This window comes from Chiloscyllium plagiosum, unplaced genomic scaffold (assembly GCF_037043375.1).
Source record: "Chiloscyllium plagiosum isolate Xiang-an unplaced genomic scaffold, Cpla_swu_hap1 HiC_scaffold_42, whole genome shotgun sequence".
NCBI lineage: Eukaryota > Metazoa > Chordata > Chondrichthyes > Orectolobiformes > Hemiscylliidae > Chiloscyllium > Chiloscyllium plagiosum.
Window position 1 is genome coordinate 23,266,121 of NW_028270180.1, and position 20,900 is coordinate 23,287,020.

The following is a 20,900-nucleotide window of genomic DNA, read 5'->3' on the forward strand; positions in this document are numbered from 1 at the left end:
CTGATCAGGTGTACCTGAGAACTCTGTGGGAAGCTAGAGAAGTGATTGCTGGGCCTCTTGCTGAGATATTTGTATCAATAGTCACAGGCGAGGTGCCAGAAGAGTGGAGGTTGGCAAACGTGGTGCTGCTGTTTAAGAAGGGCCGTAAAGACAAGCCAGGGAACTATAGACCGGTAAGCTTGACCTCTGTGGTGGGCAAGTTGTTGGAGCAAATCCTGAGGGACAGGATGTACATTTATTTGGAAAGGCAAGGACTGATTAGGGATAGTCAACATGGCTTTGGGAAATCATGTCACACAAAATTGATTGAGTTTTTTGAAGTAACAAAGAGGATCGATGAGGGCAGAGCAGTAGATATGATCTATATTGACTTCAGTAAGGCATTTGACAAGGTTCCCCATGGGAGACTGATTAGCAAGGTTAGATCTCATGGAATAAAAGGGAGAACTAGCCATTTGGATACAGAACTGGCTCAAAAAAGATAGAAGACGAGGGTGGTGGTGGAGGGTTGTTTTTCAGACTGGAGGCCTGTGACCAGTGGAATGCCACAAGGATCGGTGCTGGGCCCTCTACTTTTTGTCATTTACATAAATGATTTGGATGCGAGCATAACAGGTACAGTGAGTAAGTTTGCAGATGACACCAAAATTGGAGGTATAGTGGACAGCAAAGAGGGTTACCTCAGATTACAACAGATGGGCCAATGGACTAAGTGGTAGATGGAGTGGAATTCAGATAAATGCAAATCTTAGCAGGACTTGTACACTTAATGGTAAGGTCCTAGAGAGAGTGTTCTTGAACAAAAAGACCTTGGAGTGGAGTGCAGGTTCATAGCTCCTTGAAAGTGGAGTCACAGGTAGATAGGATAGTGAAGGCAGCGCTTGGTATGCTTTTCTTTGCTGGTCCGATAGGAAGGAGACCAGAATTGCATGCAATATTCCAACAGCGGTCTAACCAATGTCCTGTTCAGCCGCAACATGACCTCCCAACTCCTGTACTCAATACTCTGGCCAATAAAGGAAGGCATACCAAATGCTGCCTTCACTACCCTATCTACTTGCGACTCCACTTTCAAGGAGCTATGAACCTGCACTCCACTCCAAGGTCTCTTTGTTCAAGAACACTCTCTAGGACCTTACCATCAAGTGTACAAGTCTTGCTATGATTTGCTTTCCCAAAATGCAGCTCACATTTATCTGAATTCCACTCCATCTACCACTTAGCCCATTTGGTCCAGATCCTGTTGTAATCGGAGGTAACAGGAATATACTTTCTCTGGATTCTTGTTATCTCATTTCTAAAGGCTTCCCATTTTCTAGCTGTCCCTTTACCTGCAAACATCTGCCCCCAATTAGCTTTTCAAAGTTCTTGCCTAATACAGTCAAAATTGGCCTTTCACCAATTTAGAACTTCAACTTTTCCATCATTATTGCTTCAAAAGCAAATTCTAGTACATGTCTTAATCCATGTATTAATTATTTTACAGGTTTTTCCAAAACTCTGCAAGAAAAAAAAAGGTGTTGGCAGAGGAATGCACTGATAGGCAATTCAAATCTAATTTGGATGGAATATAATAACCTTCAGTCTACTCCACTAGAGTTAATATTTAACATGATGAAATCTTGTTAAATGGTTCAAAAAAAACGTCTCCTCAAACAGCCATGGCAAATAACCTGAAGATTGTCAGAAAGTATGGAATGCTGTCAGTGCATTATTTTTAAAATAATGCAGTGAAATTATTTGAGCTGTCTTTATCTGAGATATTTTAAAAAAGGGAAAAATGGAATTCTGGAAACTTATTCATTCAGCAAGCAGTTATTCTCAAGAGCTCATTTTATAAACCAATGTTGGATTCCTAGTTGTGTAAAAACATTTCAGCCAGGATTACCATATAGTGTAGGAGAAAGTGAAGACTGCAGATGCTGGAGATCAGAGCTTAAAAATGTGTTGCTGGAAAAGCGCAGCAGGTCAGGCAGCATCCAAGGAGAAGGAGAATCAATGTTTCAGGCATAAGCCATATAGTGTGCCAAAATTGGCTTTGCGTTTCCAAAATGACAAATATACACTGAAAGTTGGGCAAATGGAGAACAGTTAAAATTCACATTATGGGTGGTGGGAGATTAAAGGGATGCAGGAACATAAGCTTAAATGGCTACTCTGCTAAAGTACTACCAGGCACTTAATTTTTACTCACTCAGAAAGGAAATCAATGTTTTCAAAAAAGCCAATAAGGTTGAGATCATCTGGATGAAAGGACTTCCTACCCTTTAGCCAATTTTCCAAGTGGTGGTTTACGGCTCCATTCCAGCTGGAAGAATAGTTTGCGGAATTACCCATACATCAGTATTGGAATCCTCAATTTTTCTGATACATGATATAGATACTCAGGGAACAACTTCAAAGTTTGCAGATGATACAAAATATAGGAAAAATTGCCAACAGTGGATGACCATTAAGCTGCAAACAAAAGTTGGAGTGGCCATTTTGGAAAGATAACTTAAAGTACAATGTGGAGAAGGGAGGTAAGAGGTGACATACTTTGGGACAGAAGAACATGAAACCTGTGTACTCTAAAAAGGACAGCTTGGCAAAGACACCTGGGCATATACATGTTTATGTCAGAGGGAAAAAAGGTGGCAGGACAAAATACAGAGAGCTATTAAAGTGCATATTATACATGGTCAAATCAAGGCAGGTGCTTGATTCTGACTTCGTTACATCTCAGCTACAGCAGAGCACTGTGTCTGGTTTTGACTGTCAGAGGAAGGATATGAACTCATTGGAGAAGGAATTCTAAAAAAAGGTTTGCACATGGTCCCAAGAATGAGACATTTCAATTGATTGGTTGGCTCGGTTTTCCTCCAAGACAGTAGAGGGGAGATTTGATAGTTTAAAATCTTGGGTTAGATAGGAATAGACAGAGGAACTGTTCTTTTCAGCTAAGAGGACGGAGAATCTGATGGTGTAGTACTCAAATGTGTTGCAAAAGCTGCAAATAAAAACTTCCAAAAAAATGTTCAGCTTGAAATGTATTGACATTGTGGAGGCAGGGTCAACAGAGACATTCAAGGTGTTGAATCATTGTTTGACAGTGTATAATATGCATTTTAATAGCTCTGTACTTCGTCCTGCACCTTTCCTCAGACATGAACATGTATACACCCCAGGTCTCTCTGCCAAGTTCTCTTCTTTCGACTACATGGGTTCAAAGAACACAAAACCTGCCTCCCTTCTCCACATTGAGTTTCATTCATTATCTTTCCATCATGCCAAAAGGCCACTCCAACTGGTTTGTAGCTTGATGGTCATCCACTGTTTGCAATTTCCTAATTATTGTGCAAAACCATGCAAATGGGTATGGGGAGAGGCAGGAGATTGGGCTAGTGCCAAAGACAATTGGCCTCCTCCTGTACTACAACAATGTGGAGAAAGATTCTCTGGCTGTATTAACTCAACAGATTTCATGATATAATGCAAGTAGAATGGTTGTCAGCAACTTTCCATACTGGGGGAAATTTAATAAATCCACAACGCAATGGTAAGGTTTCATGTGAAATAGGCCTTGTGGTGGAAGCAGCCTGTAATTTTTGCTACCTTAAGGAACTCTGGGTAATAATCAGAGAGGGTTAACTTTTATTATAAAATATCCCAAAGAGTGGCCGTGACCCAGATTTCCTGAGGATGAGTAGATAAGCAACAGAGAAGCAGCAGTTCTTTAAGTGTTTTTTAAAAAATGCTGGATGTTCACAGAAAAAGCAAAGCTCTAACAAAGTTTTCATTACAACTTAAAGCGAGACTCACCTTCGAGGGGTGAGTGACACTGCTGTGCACTTTGACACAGACATGGTGCATTTCTGCTGCACCTAGCTTTACCTTACAATTTGAAGATTATTTCTCTATACCTCTCGTGGACTGTAGTGTCCTTCAGCAAGGCAAAGGGCAGTCGGGTCTGCCTTCCAATCAAGAGCTCCTGGTGCTCAGATCTGGTGGCCCTCGCAAGTTACTGCTCACTGACCTGGTATATCCAGTGAAGTGCTGCCCCAACACCTGCCACCAGAATTCACCTCTGCTGTCTTGACAGCAGTTTACATACCATCCCATACAGAAGTGAAGAGCACTATATAATATACACTGCCACAAATGGACTTAAGATTGAATTAGGCCTCTAGGTATTCATTGCAGCCAGTGACTTCAAAGTATGCTACCAAAGAGCATCAACACTTGTGTCAGAGGGCTGAACATCCTTGACCTGCTCTACTTAAGATGCCTAATGCTCCATACCCCATCCACACTTTGGAAAGTCTGCTCCTCCTCCTCCCAGCTTACAAGCAGAAATTGAAGAGAGAGGACTGACTAGAGATACTACGGTTCTGGTCTGAGGAGAACGATGGGACTGCCTCAAATCAATGGACTGGTCCATATTAAAGAGCCCAGCAGCCAACCTAGCTGAGTATTCCAGAACCATAAGGCTTCATTATGGTAACTGTATTCAGGACTGTGACCAAGTTTACAAGTTTGATTGAGATCTGGTCTGCAATGACAAGAGAAACAAAAAAACAGGGAAGAGATAGTGCTTGGTGGGATGGTGCTAAGACAACCATCTCTCCCTCAACATCAGCAAAACTAAAAAAAAAACTGGTTATCAACTTCAGCAAGGTAGCAGGCACACCTCTACTTAGAACAGAGCCAGAGCCAAAGTGGAGATAGTTAAGAGCTTCAGGTTCTCATGAGTGACCAACACGTCTAGTCCATCCACACTGATGTGTCAAGATAGAAGCATCATTGTACTACTTCTTCAGGACACTAATGAAATTCACCACGTCCGTAAAGACAATTAGCAATTTTTTATTTAAAAAATAGATGCTGTCCAGAAAGCAGTCTATCCAGATAGATTAGAGCTCGGTATGACAATTGCTCAACCCAGGGCTGTAAAAAGCTAGAATTGCAAACAGCCCAATCCATCACACAAGCTAACCATCCATCCGAGCTGCATCTGTACTTCACTGCCTCAAAAAGGCAGCCCAAGACCCCTTCCATCCCAGTTATAAAATCTCTTCCAACTTCTGTCATGCAGAAGATACAAAATCTCAAAAACACCACATATAATCAGATTCAAGAGCTGCTGTTCAAAGACTAAATTTCAAATTGGAGATCCATGCAATATTGATTCTGTGCACCTTCTCTGCAGCCATAACATGGTATTCCTGTTCTATTACCCTTCTGCACTTTGTATAGGATTGTACAACATGCAAAAACAAGAAGCTTTTCATTGTTATCTAGGTATACATGATAAAAGTCAAAATGGAATCAGTGTGACAGTCTCTGACCACTTCCTAATGTTGAAGCAGGTCTGAAAACTGAGTACAAACTATGACAGTCAGAAAGGATACACTGAGGGAAAGTGGATCAGAGATAGCCATTGTACATGTGCCAGAGACCAGGTGACATGTAAAAAGGAAGATTAATTGGCATTGCACCGAAATGCTGAATTTTCCAGCACATCAGATTGAAATCCTTGATGGAATAAAAATTTTGTTTCAAGAACAAATCTATCTTGCCTAATGGATAGGCCTTGTGGCTTTTCTGCAGATCAGCAATTGAAAATGCTGTACAGGGAACATGATTGTGCTGTCATGAACATTGGGTTAAAAACTGTTCCTTGTTAACAGTTAAGAGCCTTCAGGAACTTCAGATGGAGATGGTCTGCTGGTGAATGAGACTCTTGGTCAAAATTAGAATAAGGCTAAAAAGACTAAGCTGGAAAAATTGCATGATCCCATTTATGTCTGTCTCAACTAGTTAAGTGAAATCTAGCTTTGAAATATTAATTTGGGAGTTTGAAATGGTAGGATTTAAAAATGGTGCCAAAATCGTGGCCCCAGTGGTGCTCTCAGGTCCATATTGGAATTAATTTCTTAAAGATAAAGTCGAGCAGGGATTCTAAAAAATGTACTTATGCCCGATTTCAATGGGAGAACAGCAAGTTTGGTACAAATGCTGCATATAAAGTGGCAAGTGCATATCCAACAGCATTCCTACACTAAACAAGTTGGCCTATCTAAAGCAGTAATGCTCAATGCACAGCCCATTTCTTGCATTCATTAACATATCTTAAAGGGTCCATTGCTGACATTGCCTGCATGTTCCCTGTACAGCACTTTCAATTGCTGATCTGCAGAAAAGCCACAAGGCCTATCCATTAGGCAAGATAGAATAAAAATTTTGTTTCAAGAACAAATCTATCAAGGATTTCAATCTGATGTGCTGCAAAATTCAGCATTTCGGTGCAATGCCAATTAATATATTGGAAGCACATTTATGCCTGCTTGTGGACCAACTATAGCATGGCCCATAGTTTTAAACAGGATGCAAGGCCATGGGATTAGAACAAGTGGCTGGTTTATTTTGGGCCAGTAGATACTGACTGAATGGACCCATACTGCAATGCTATGTTTTACTTAAAAACAGAACAAGGTTCAAAGAAAAAGTGCTTTTATTTATTACAGGATGAGGACATCATCATTGGGCCAAGCAGCATTTATTGCCCAGAGAGCAGTTCAGAATCAACATGTAGGTCAGACCAGGTAGGGATGGTAGTTTCCTTCTCTAAAAAAAAAAGGCAGGAATCAACCTGATGGGGTTCTCCCTGACAATCAATTCATGGTCATCAGTACACTTAATGCCAGAATTTTACTGCATTCAGACACTACCATCTGCTGTGGTAGTATTCAAACATGGGTCTCTAGTTAAGAGTCCAGCGATAATACCATTAAGCCATCACCTCCCTGTGACATTCAAATCTTAAGTTCTTCACAATAGCAATGTTGAACAGTGGCACACTAGTGGTGGTGGCATGGAGAAAAAAAATTAACTTGGAAATAAAATATGCACTTAGTAATAAGTCTGAGAAATAAATCTCCATGCATACTATGGAGCAGTGCTGATGAATTCAGAGCTAAAGTGGAAAAGAAACAAAGTTCTCGTCTGCTACTACAGAGCTTGAACTTGACTTCCATTTTAATTCATCAGCACATCTTGATAACTGCTTTGGGTTAGAACAATCCCTACTGCAACTTGGAATCAAGAATTCATACAAGACAAGAATTTGTACAGATTAAAAAACCCATTTTTGATAATGGGTGGTCTTAGATAAAACTAAATGCAATATTACAAAGTTAAGGCAATTTAAACAAAGTCAATAACAGACAGTGGCATAAATTCCCAGCCTTCTGGTGGCTAGTGTAGCATTGCAGTTGTAACCAAAAGACCCTGATGGGAAAAGGCGAGGCATACATCAAGATACCTTTCACTATATGATCAGGCACTAAAATCAGTGCCCACAAAATTCAACTTTTTATTGCCAGGTTGGTAACCTCTGCAATTACATTAAACTGCAGCTCCTTAAAATAGACCAACTTGGAGACAGGAATCAGTTTAAAAAAAGGAAAGAAAAACTATAGCTGCATGATCATTTGATTCTAAGTAAAACAGTGCAATGGTTTTCAAAAAAATAAAGCTTGCATCACCAGAGCACTTGCCAAATTCAGTCAGTGCCAACTATATCAGAGAGCTGGTTTAGAGCAGAAAGACTGAAGAACTGCAATAAATGTATTTCTTATATCGGAATGGATAATTTAGTCACAACAGTAAGTTTTATGCGGTTATCTGCAACAAAACAACAAATTCAACTGAATTCTGGATACTGCAGGGTTTACCAATTTTAAAAACAAAGGCACAAGCCCCTACACTTTAATTCAATTGCTAAAAACAATTGGTATACTATAGTTTGCTTTGAATTAGTTTTAAAATCTGGTTCCACCATAACATCTTGGTTGTATTATGGAAAAAAGTCTGCACTTACCTGATGAACTAGCCTTTGATACTGCAGTTTCAGAGTCCTGGGTGCTCCATGGTCGGTCCCACCCTGTCAGATTTAGAGACTGTAGGCCTAAGCAGAGGTCCATAGTGTCTGGGAGGCCTCGTGATGAATCCTGTGCAGACGTGGGAAGCAGCATCCTACTGCTTATTCCTGTGTCAATTTTGTTCAAGTCTGTAGAGGAAGAGATTAAAAATGTTGTAAGATTACACTTTGTAGCATCCCATCTGTCCAGCTAACCTGTGAATGCGCTTTATGAAAAAAAAAATCTGCCATGTATCTTGGACTGCATCAGTGACTAGTCCAGCATGTGACTGAACTGCTGATGCACTCACTCCTGTGAATTACATCACATCTCAAATGCAAGAGATTGAAATATTCTTTGAAACTTCGATCTTATATTGCAAGAATCCTTGCATAAAAATTAGCTTGGAACACTGGCGACAGCAAGTAAGCAGCTTCAACTGTACTGTTAACCGTTGCGCCATCACATTCTCCTCCCCTTCAATACTTGGTCCTGGATTACCTCCAACTGCTGGCTACAGCCCTGAATCAGCAAATGCAAAACAAGCTAAATAATTCTGCTAGCACACAGTCTGTTTACTTCAACTTTGGGGGGGGGGGGTGAATACAAAAAGTCTGACATGACTCTGCTCAATTACCTTGCAAGTACAAGATACTGATGCCACCTTGAGGAAAAAGGCACTTCCTACCACTCAAGTTGTGGGAATTCAATTTATTCAGCTACATCCTGCAGGAGTTAAACCAGGTATTTCTAGACATTTCCAGGAATCTAGCCATCTCATACATTTAAAAAAAAAACAGTACATTACATAAAATGTTTGATGTGTGTTTTCAAATTAAGAATTTTGCTCGAGTCCATTTGCTCAGGATTAAAAAGGTATTAAAATTGTAGACAAGTTTGCAATAGAAAGGCTGCAATTCACAAAATTAACTCAGGCCTGTGAAATGTAGCAATATGTAGTAGTCCAAAGGCAGAGGAACCTGGAAGAATATTTGCCTTTTCACTCTCCAAAATTAGGAGACTGCAATTCTGACCACTTAGTATTTGACAACTAGATATCCTTGAACAGTAGCTTAAGCTTACTTTAAAGGATACTAATCCTTTAAGCAATAAGTCCCAGAGAGGAAGACAAAAGTTGAAGCCACATAGCATGTTTGATCCAAAATGAGTTTGAAGTTGAAAGTCAATTGACAAAAGTTAAAAAACCATACCCTCTACATAAAACAGTTCACACGTGATACAAAATTAGCTATGTGGGTCAAAAGCAAGATTGTTGCCTATAGGAAAGCATGTGGACTAGTCACATGGGCAGAAGTGGTAAAATGGAATTGAAAAGTGCAAGGAAAGCCTTTGGGGAGAGGTGGACAGGCAGCGCAATATGTCAAGTCCTTTTGTTCAAAGGGAAAAGTGTTATGGTCCCAACTGATTGTCATTAAGGGCAAGTCAGACCCTAGCATTCAACTTGGCTTGAACAATCACGGTTTAGAACAAAATTACAGCACAGGAACAGGCCCGTCAGCCCTCCAAGCCTGTGCTGATCCAGATCCTAAACCGGTCACTTATTTTCTAAGGGTCTATATCCATCTGCCTATTCATGTATTTGTCTAGGTACATCTTAATGACACTAACGTGCTCGCCACTGTCACCTCGGCTGGCAATGCATTCCAGGCACCCACCACCCTCAAGGAACTTTCCATGTGTATCTTCCTTAAAAAAACTTTCCCTCTCACCGGAGCTTGTGACCCCCTAATAATAGATTCTCCCCCCCCCACAAACTGGGGAAAGTGCTTTGGTATCCACCTGTCCTCAATCAGGTATGGTCTCAACACATTTTTCCAGTGAAAATAATCTTACTCTACTCAACTTCTCATAGCTAGCACCCTCCACATCAGTCAACATCCTGGTGAACCACTTCTGCACCCTCTCCAAAGCATCCAAATCCTGGTTGCCACTTTAAAAGAAGTGTACACAGTATTCCAAATGTGACCAAACCAAAGTCCTATACAATTATAACATGACCTGTCAACTCTTATTCAATACCATGCCCCAAAGAAAACATGTCATATGCTTTCTTGATCACTATCAACCTGCATTATCACCTTCAGGGTAGCACAGACCTGAACACCCAGATCTGTACATTAATTTTGCCTAGGACATTTTAGTTTACTGTATAGTTTGCTCTTGAATTTGATCTTCAAATTGCATCACCTTGCATTCAACTCCATCTGCTACTTCTCCAATCTATATTCTGCTGTATTCTAGCAGTACCTTCACTATCTGCTACTCCAATCTTATGTCACCTGCAGTCTTGCTAATCAAACCACCCATACCTTCCTCCAGATCACTTATAAATGGGCAGCACAGTGTTAGCACTGCTGCCTCACTGCGCCAGAACCCGGGTTCAATTCCCACCTCAGGGTGACTGTCTGTGTGGGGTTTGCACATCCTCCGGGTTCTCCGGTTTCCTCCCACAATCCAAAAATGTGCAGTTAGGTGAATTGACCATGCTAAACTGCCCGTAGTGTTAAGTGAAGGGGTAAATGTAGGGGAATGGGTCTGGGTGGGTTGTGCTTCGGCAGGTCGGTGTGGACTTGTTGGCCTGAAGGGCCTGTTTCCACAGGAGGTAATCAAAAAAAAAAATGTATATCACAATGGTCCCAACATGGATCCCTGTGTAACACCACTGGTCACAGTTCTCCATTTTGGAGAACTCCTTTCTACCACTGTCTCCTGTTGCCCAGCCAGTTCTCTATCCATCTCGAGATAATACACCCTGGACCCCAAGGGACTTCACTTTCTCCATCAGCCTACCATAGAGAACCTTAAATGCCTTACTGAAGGCAATGTATGACATCTACAGGCCTTCCCTCAGTCAACTGTCACTTAGAACCAGATGTACAGCATGGAAACAGACCCTTCGGTCCAACCCATCCATGCCAACCAGATATCCCAACCCAATCTCGTCCCACCTGCCAGCACCCGGCCCATATCCCTCCAAATCCTTCCTATTCATATACCCATCCAAATGGGAAGAATTCTATTAAGTTAATAAGACATGACTTCCCCTGCACAAAACCATGTTGCCAATCACTGATTAGCCCATTGTTTCCAAAACAGAACAGATCCTATCCCTCAGGATCTTCAGCAGCTTCCTGACCAGGGACTTCTGGCTCACTGGTCTACAATTACCTGTATTATCCCTGCTACCCTTCTTAAGCAAGGAGACAACATGGGCAATTCTCCAGTCCTCTAGGACCTCACCTGTGTTCAAAGGACACTGCGAAGATATGTTAAGACACCTGGTATTTCCTCACTTCCCTCAGTAACCTGGAATAGATCCCATCCAGACATGTGGACTTATCCACCTTAATGCCTTTTAGAATACCTAAACTTCCTCACTTCTTACGCTGACTTTACCTAGAGTAATCTATCCCTAACCTCAGCATCAAAACTGAATACTGACATTAAGAATTTCAGCCATTTTGACTCCACACAAGCTTTCCTTGGCCCTTGAGTGAGCCAATTTTTAAATTTAGTGATTGATGTCTTGTCACAAACATTCAAGGCTGCAGGTGTTCTATACAGACATCTACTTAACAGCAAAGACTATTGGAGAAAAATCAACTACAGCACAGGAGCTTTGAACTTGTGACAGTTTATCACTTAGTGCTAACTTCCTGCCTGCCACCACCATTTACCCTGTAACCCTGCACTATTTCCATCCAAACAGCCATTAATTGCCCTTTGGAATAACTCAATTGAACTGACTTCCACCATGTTTCCAAGCAGCGGGTTTTATAACATTTGCTGAATGAAGGAAAGTTTACCTTTAAAACAATAGTTTAATTCTAGGTTTGGGGAAACTGGTTTAATCTTGGAGAAACACACATCTTAGTGGCTTCTTTTGCTTGGACTAAGTGGTGGAGGAGGCTAGTACAATGACAACATTTAAAGGCATCTGGATGGGTATATGAATACAAAGGGTTTAACAGGGATATGGACCAACTGCTGGCAAATGGGACAGAATTATCTGGTCAGCATGGACAAGTTGGATCATGTTTGTGTTGTACATCTGACACAGGTGAGGCGCCAGAAGTCTGAAGGATGGTTAACATGGTGCCACTAAGCGGTGGTAAAGAAAATCCAGGGAACTATAGACTGGTCAGCCTAACAATTAAGTGTTGGGGAGGTTGGAGTGAATACTAAGGGATAGGATTTACATGTATTTGGAAAGGAGAAGACTGATTAGAGTAGTCAACATAGCTTTATGCATGGGAAAAATCATGTCTCATGAACTTGATTGAGTTTTTTGAAGTAGTAACAGAGGATTGATGAGGGCAGAGCAGTAGATGTGATCTAAACGGACTTCAGTAAGGCAGTTGACAAGGTTCCCCATGGGAGACTAGTTAGCAAGGTTAGATCACATGAAATGCAGGTAGAACTACCTACTTGGATACAGAACTGTCTTAAGATAGAAGACAGGGTGGTGGCGGCAGGCTTCTTTTGAGACTGAAAGCCTATGACTAGTGTGCCACAACAATCAGTGCTGGGTCCAATTTTTTGCCATTTAAGTAAGTGATTTGATTGTGACTATAGAAGGTATTGCCAGTAATTTTGCTGATGACATCAAAATTGGAGGCAGAGAAAAAAAAAGTGAAGGTTACCTCAGTACAATGGGATCTTGAACAGATGGGCCAATGGACTGATGACTGGCAGATGGAGTTTAATTAAGAGAAATGCAAGGCAGTACATTTTGCAAAGGCAAATCAGGGCAGGATTAAGACCCTTAAAATGGTAAAGTCTGAGGGAGTCAGACATGTACAGCACAGAAACAGACCCTTTGGTCCAACTCGTCCCAAAGACCTTGGGAGTGCAGGGTCATAGCTCCCTTAAAGTAGAGTCACAGGCAGATAGGATAGTGAAGGTGGCCTTTGGTATGCTTGCCTTAACTGGTCAATTCATTGCTTAGGCTACTATTGCCTTATATGCTGTTCTGATCTCCCTCCTATTGGAAAGATGGAGAAACTTGAAAAAAGGTTCAGAAATTATTTACAAGGATGTTGCCAGGGTTGGCAGGTTTGAGCTACAGGGAGAGGCTAAATAGATAAGGGCTATATTCACAGCTGTGTTGGAAGTGGAGGGGTGATCTTAGAGGTTGATAAAATCACAAGGGGCATGGATTCACTAAGTAGACGAGGTCTATTCCAACATAGACTTAAGATAGAGGGGAAAAAATTCAAGAGGGGCAGCTTTCACATGCAGAACATGGTGCATGTAGGGAATGAGCTGCCAGAGGAAATTGTGGTGGCTGGTACAATTACAGCATTTAAAAAGGCATCTAGATGAGTATATGAATAAGGGTTTGGAAGTGCTGGCAAATGGGTCTAGATTAATTTAAGATAACTGATCAGCATGGACAAGTTGGACTGAAGGGTTTGTTTTCATGCTGTACATCCATGACTATGACTAAATCATGCAAATGCAGTCTACTGGCATAAACATCAAGTTCCAACAACTGACTTCTATACAAGCTCTCCTGGTGACTGATTACACTGAGCTGAACAATTTGGCTCAGGACAACAATCTTGAATGGAACAGTCCAAAGTTGTTAGACATGATTACCAAAGATCAAGAAAGGGAAGTGACAAATCAACACAGGTGGTCAAGGTATACAGGATGCTTTCCTGTATTAAGGAGGGCATGGATACAAAAGCTGGGAAGCCAAATGGTAAAAGCTTGAGTATTATATGCAGAATAGGACAGCCAAGGAGAAACTACAGCACAAAGATTTAAAGGCTAGAGTACTGAATGGGATTCAAAAAAGGAGAAACTCAGAGTACATACTAAAACTTGCTATCGCAAAGAATGAAAGCAGAAACCCTCAAGTTTTTTCTTTTATTCTTCAATGTGGAGTGGGGTCCACGTGCAAGGCAAGCTTTTGTTCATCCCCAATTCCCCTCAACCTTAAGAACAGTTAAGAGTCAACTCTATTGATGTACATCTGAAGTCCCATGTAGACGAGATGTTAATGTTTAAAAAAGATAGTGACTTCATGCTCAGATGTTAGAGAACAATGGGCATCTGGTTTATCAATTGTGGTGAAGTTGGGTAGATAAGTTGTGGATAGGAATACAGGATATTAGAATTTGATGTTTATTAAAACTTTTTTTTGGGGGGGGGGGGGGAGAAGAGGGAGGGAGGGAGGGAGGGAGGGAGGGAGAAAAAGAGGGCAGGTGTGTAGTAATGGTCCCTTTAAAAGAAGTCTCTTCCCTTCATGCTTAACAATGAGCATACGAGGGTAGCAGCTTGTTAGTTGCAGGTGCTCAAATTTGAAATATTGGTTATCAAAAGGCAATGGCAAAGCAGCACTTGTACCAAGATAAAATTCAATTGTTTTGTTAGAAGTGGGACTTATAATGGTATGCTGTTTCAATAAGTAAAAGTTTGTCTTAATGGAAATAGTAACTAGAGGGGAATCATTTGGTTTTGTGGTTGTTAGTTTGTTCACTGTTGGAGTTAGGTAATTGTTACATGTTGATTATATACACAGTGAGAAAAATTTCATTTCATTCAATCACTGCTTTCTAATAGATGGGGGGGGGGGGGGGGGAGGAAAGGGGGAAGAGAAGAGATGAGGCATGTTGCATGGAAAGTGGTATAACCCATGAAGAGAGACGAGCCTCTGGGTGTGTTCTGGTTTTAGTTGTCAGAGGGGAGTCAACCTATAGGAGAAAATGATCACTGTAGATGCTGGAGATTAGTCAAAAAAAGTGGTGATGGAAAAGCACAGCTGGTCAGGCAGCATTGAAGGAGAAGAAGCGTTGACATTTTGAACATAAGCTCATCAGGATGAGCATCTTAGAGCTTATGCTCGAAATGTTGACGCTCCTTCGATGCTTTCCAAAGCCACAGACTATGGGTGCCAATCTCTGATTCATAAACACAATTCAGTAACATACTGGCCACACTGTCCCCTCCCTTATGCACTTAAGCAGAGAATATACAAGGCTGTGGAATAAGAGCTGGAAAGTAGGATTAAGATGGATAGATATGCTTGTGCCACTAATAAATGGATTGAATGGTCTCCTTCAGATTCAAGAGTACTGTGCTGGAAAAGCACAGGTTGGGCAGGATATGAGGATCAGGAAAATCAAATGTTTCAGGCCAAAGCCCATCAGGAGTGAGGCTGTGGGCAGGTAGCTGTGACTACAACAGGTGGATTGAGGTGGGGGTAAAGCTGATAGGTCAGAGGGGAGCGAGGAGTGATAAAAGTGGGAAGGAAAGATGGACATGTCATGAGGGCAGTGCTGAGCTGGAAGGTTGGAACAGGGATAAGGGGGGAAGGGGGGGGGAAAAAGAGAGAAGAAAAAAAAAAAAAGAGGCCATTGATGCCATGTGGTTGGAGGGGCCCCCAAGGTGGAAGAGGTGTTCTCCCAACAGGCAGTAAGGGAGTGGCAATGGAGGCAGCACAGGACCTGCGTGACCTTGGCAGAGCAGGAGGGAGGGTTGAAGTGTTCAGCCATGGGCTGGTTAGTGCAAGAGTGCCAGAAATGTTCTGAGGCACTCTGGGGAGACAGGATGTCTACTCGCAATGTAGAAGAGACTGCATCGGGAGTGACAGATAGTAAATAACATGTGGAAGTGCAGGTGAAACTTTGGATGTGTAAGGCTCCTTTGGATCCATGGACGGGAGGTGTGAGGGGGAGGTGTGGGTACAGGTTTTGCAATTCCTGCAGTAGTGAGGAAGGCACTGGGAGGAAAGGGCATGGACTTTACAGGAGGTGGATGGGTTGGGGAAGGAAATATCTCTGGTGGTGGGGTCTGTTTGTAAGTGGCCACAATGGCGGATGATGATGCGAAATATGGGGAGTGTAAAGTGAGGACTGGAGGGGTTCTGTCTTTGTTGTGGTTTGGGATGGGGTGAGGGTGGAGGGGCAGGAAATGGATGAGATGCACTGAAGGCCATCAACCAAATGGGAGAGGAAATTGCAGTCTTTAAAGAGAACATCTGGTGTGTTCGGTGGTGGAACTGGTCCTCCTGGGAGGAGACGCAGCAAAGGAGGAATTGGGAATAAGGGATATCATTTTTGCAGGAGGCAGGATGGGAGATGGTGTAATCCAGGTAGCTGAGAGAGTTGGCAAATTTGTAGAAAATGCCAGTGTTGAGTTGGTCACCATTGATCAAGATGGAAGTCCAGTAAGGAGGAGGGAAGTGTCGGAGATGGTCCAGGTGAATTTAACATCAGGGTGGAACATTTTGAAGTTGACCTGTTCAACCTCCTTGTGGGAGAACGAGGTGGTGCAGATGCAGTCAATGTAGCATAGGAAAAAAGGTAGGAGTGGTGCCAGTGTAACTCCGGAAGATATAGACTGTTCCACGTAGCCGACAAAGGGACAGGCATAGTTGGGCCCATGCATACCCCTTTTGTCTGGAGAAAGTAGGAGGATTCGAAAGAGAAATTGTGGAGGGAGAGGACCAATTCAGCCAAACAAAATGTCAATGGAAGGGTACTGGTGAGGATGCCAGGAGAGGAAGAAAATGGAGGGCTTTGCATATAGGGACTGGATGTGCATGGTGAAGATAAGGAGTTGGGGGCCAGGGAAACAAATGTTGGGAGTAGGTGGAGGGTGTGGGCAGTGTCCCAAACATGTGGGGAATTGGACAATATGGAGGTACGTGGGAGATGAATTTGGTGGGGCAGGAGCAGGCTGAGACAATAAGTCAGCCAAGGTGGTCAAGTTTGTGGATCTTGGAAGTGGTAGAATTGGGCAGTGTGGGTTCCTGAATTTGAAGCCAGATGCCAACTTGAAAACACCTCCTACTGCCTCTACCATGACCTCCCCTGCATCACCCAACTACCATCTCCCAGACTGTACACAACCTCATCACCTCTGGAGAGTGCCCTGCACCCCCTCCCCTTCCTGGGCCTCTCCATCAACGGTGACTGACTCACTGACATCTCCAGAGCAGAACAGACTCACAGCTACCTGGATTCCACCTCCCACCCTGCCTCCTGCAAAAACACTATTCCTTATTCCAATTCTTCTGCCACATCTGCTCCCAGGAGGGCCAATTCCACCACAGAACACACTAGATGGCCTTCTAAGGCCATAATTTCTCGTCCCGTGTGGTCGATGCCCTCCAGTGCATCTTCTCCACTTCCTGCATCTCTGCCCTTGAACCCCACTCCAACCACAACAAGGACAGAACACCCTGGCCCACACCAACCTCTGTATACATCACATCATCCTCTGCCACTGGTCAACTCCCAGCATCCCCAGAGAGATTTCCCTCCCGACCCCTATCCACTTTCTGTAAAGATCATTCCCTCTAACTACCTGGTGAGGTCCACCCTCCCCATCCTGTGGCCGAACACTTCAACTCTCCCTCCCCCAACACTGTGCCCAGGACATGCAGGTCCTGGGCCTCCTCCAGCACCATCCCCTACTGCCTGATGCCTGGAGGAACACCTCACGTGCCTTGGGACACTTAAAATCCCTATTAATGCTATGGGGTTATCAGTTTCCTCATTTCTCCCCCCCCCCACCTTATCCCAGTACCAACCTTCCAGCTCAGCACCACCCTCATGACCTGCCCATCTTCCTTTCCACCTATCCACACCACCCTCCCCTACAACCTATCGCCTTTACTTCCATTCATCTATTGCACTCAGCTACCTTCTTTCCTTCCTCCCATTTACCTCTCCACCCCCTAGGCTCCCAGCCTCATTCCTGAAGGTCTTTTACCTGAAATATCAATGTTCCTGCTCTTCAGATGCTGCTTGACTTGCTGTGCTTTTTCTACACTACTCTCCACACAGAATTCCAGCATTTGCAGTCCTCACTTTCACCCAAGTCTCCCTCGGATGGAAGTTTCTTCAAATTACACAATTAAGCTTTGCCACCACAGGCGAGTTCACCGGACAGCCAGTACTTCTGATTTAAAGAACTTGATACCTGATTACCCTGCATGTTTTAATAGCTTTTTACTGCCAGTTTTCCATGCATCAGCTCAAAGGCCTTGAACACTTGGTCTTAACAACTGGAACAGATGTAGCACAGGAATGAGAACAAATGACAAGAGTACCATTAAGCAAAATTGCTTTAAATCAATGATCAATATATAGAATCATAGCTTTAGACTGACTTGTCATTAGCAATTATTCTAGATGACGAGAACACTGGTCTCATTAATTTGGTATTGTAAGCTTGAACAACTCAAAGTAGCATTTATAGCCAGGTTTGTGATCTGGACTGTTCAAACTCAACTGAATGAGGAGCTAAAGTCAAAGCTAATCTTGCTAAAAATTCTTTTCCTTCACTGCAATCATCTTTTTTAAAAAAAAGTGAAAATTCACTTTAGTAAAAACAGAATTTTGTGGCAGTGGAGGAGTCTGTTCAGTCTAGTTGACTAGAGCATTGTTCTGTATTATTAATGTTTAAGTTTAATCCCTGGACTATTTGCAGCATTTCATTAAAGCTGGTCTCCTCAGATGACTCACTAGCAGTGACCCTCAATGTATAAACCATTTGCTCCCTTCAGGTACACTTGTGGTCTTCAGCTTTAAAAAAGTTTTCCTTTAGTAGCTTTCTTGTATATTTCAATTTAAATGCATCAGTTCAATCTTCCATACTACAAACAGGGTATGAAGTTATAATTGCAGCCAGTTTCTCATCAGCATAAACTGGATTACTCAACTGACTGACAAAAGTCTTTGCTCCTCTCCACCCTGCCTCCCCTCAAAGTAGCACAGGTACTGAATCAGACTGATGCATGCAAGAACAAAAGCTGGGGAAATCTTATGACACTACCAATTAAGGCACTTGTCCTTTGTGGTTTTGTTGACAGGCTAAGGTAATTAAACTTTGGCCTCTGAAATGGTCTTGAATAGCAATACCACTCCCCACCATGCCACAGAGGTGAAAAGTGCAAAAGTTACTGAAATTAGAACAGATGCTAGACACTATCAAAAGGAAGATCTAGTTGAGAAATGTCAACCAATACCAAGGCTCAAGAGGCCAACTGCTTTACGTACTCCTATTGAACCATGACTTAGAACACTGTTGACAAGTGGTAGACTAAGCTGCTGTACAAGGGCAATTGAGGGGCATCAAATGCTGGCTTAGCCAAAGGAAAAAAAATTTCTGGAATGTTTAAGAGTAGCTTATGGGGATTGACGGAAGGACGGAAGGACAGAAGAAGGAGAGCCATGAGTTCAATATGCTAAGGAATCTTGATACATTTCTGAAGTGTTTCTTTCAGTATTAGAGAGACTGAAATGATTGTGGAAGTGGTGCCAGTCAAGAGTGGATACTGTTAAGTCATGAGTTACTCAAAGCAGGATCCTTAGCCTCTACTCTGTTGTTGCAGTCAGTATTATGGCTAGTCAGGGAACTCCATTTCAAATTGAATGTTGATGTAGCTTTTGTACATCTTTGCAGCCATAATGTACAAAGACAGCAAGGAATACCAAATGATCATCTGCTGTACCGCATGCAAAGCTTTTCACTGTACCTAGGTACATGTGACAATAATAAATCAAAAAGCTTGAAGTTTTGCTGGAGCAGGCTTGAGAGAAATATTGACAGGCAACTGGAAGCTTGGGTTCCCCTCCCTCTGCAGTCTAGGCATTTGGCAAAGCAGTCACCTAGTCTGCATTTCATCTTGCTGTAGAAGAAACTGCATTGAGAACTAAATCACAGTCAAAGTAAACTAGATTTCCAGCAAATTATTTCAGTCAAAGCTCAGCAGGCTGGCAGAGGAGAAAAACTAGTTAACGTTTCAGTTTGGCAACCCCTCTGTTCTGAGGAAGTCATTGGACTGGAAACATTACCGGATTTCTCGCCAGATGCAGCCAGAACTTGCTTTTCCAGCAAGTTCAAATTTGGTCTCAGAGAATCTGCAAATCCGTTTTTATTTAGATTGAGTGAAGTTTAAAAATAAAATAAGGTGCGTAGAGCTTGAGACAATGGAGAAGGGAAGAGATAAATAGGCAAGTGTTGCATCGTCAGCGAGAGCAACTCGGAGAGTCGGTGTAGAAAAATCTAATCTAGTTTACGGACCTTTCTGCCCTCAGGACTTGAGAAATAATTTGAGGGACCCCCTAAGTGTAAACCTTGTCTTTTTCCAACACTACATCCATGAGATGAGATGCTTTCAGTACATCCAACCCATTTTCACCCCCTCAGTCCCCATTAGTGAAAGTGGCAGATGACAACTTGAAATCTAAGCTCTTTCATAAAATCCCTAGTGTGGAAGCATGCCAACCAGAGTCCACACTAACCCTTTAAAAAAGCAACCCACCCAAACCCATCCCCTACTTTATCCTAGTAACCCTGCATTTCCCATGGCTAAGGCACTTCCTCTACACATCCTGGACAGGGTAATTTACATGGCCAATCCACCTAGCCTGCACATCTTTGGACTTGCGGTCACACGGAAGAAAGGTCATGTGGGGTTTGCACAGTTGCCAGAGGGTAAATTCAAACCCAGGTTGACATTGAGAGACAGTATTAACTACTGTCCTACCATGCTGTCCCAGTGTTGATCATGCACTTAACCCTGTACCACAACGTTTGACAAGTAGTCCTGTTAGGTATACCTGGTGCTGCTTTTGGCATACTGTCCTGTGTATTTCATTGTAAGAGGTTTGATCCTCCAAATGGATTATAATGTTAGGTATGTTGAACCAGGAGGTTTCAGTTGGCATTTGAATAGAACATGGCTGACAGCATGTTTATGGATGCCCAGTTTTAATTCTCAGATCTCCCCATGGTAGGCTACTGCAGAAAATACGGAGATATGGCATTGAGGGTGAGTTGGAGGTTTGGATTAGGAATTGGCTGGATGGAAGAAGACAGAGGGTAGTAGTTGATGGCAAAGTTTCTTCATGGAGTGCCGTCACTAGCGGTGTTCCGCAAGGATCTGTTTTGGGACCATTGCTGTTTGTCATTTTTATAAATGACCTGGAAGAGGGGTTAGAAGGTTGGGTGAGCAAG

At 42.6% G+C, this 20,900-nt stretch overlaps 1 protein-coding gene across 4 annotated transcripts in view; it reads right to left on the reverse strand.

Moving 5' to 3' along the window:
- The window catches only part of LOC122542598 (cytoplasmic polyadenylation element-binding protein 1-like), a 117,059-nt gene that overhangs the window by 40,828 nt on the left and 55,331 nt on the right, over window positions 1-20,900 (reverse strand). For 3 of the 4 annotated variants that reach the window (XM_043680548.2, XM_043680550.2, XM_043680549.2), the window contains exon 3: window positions 7,862-8,050. In XM_043680548.2, coding sequence (XP_043536483.2) covers window positions 7,862-8,050 — 189 coding nt within the window. Of the gene's footprint in view, window positions 1-7,861; window positions 8,051-8,211; window positions 8,254-20,900 lie in introns of those variants that run through there. The other variant, XM_087981976.1, reaches the window with a different exon arrangement.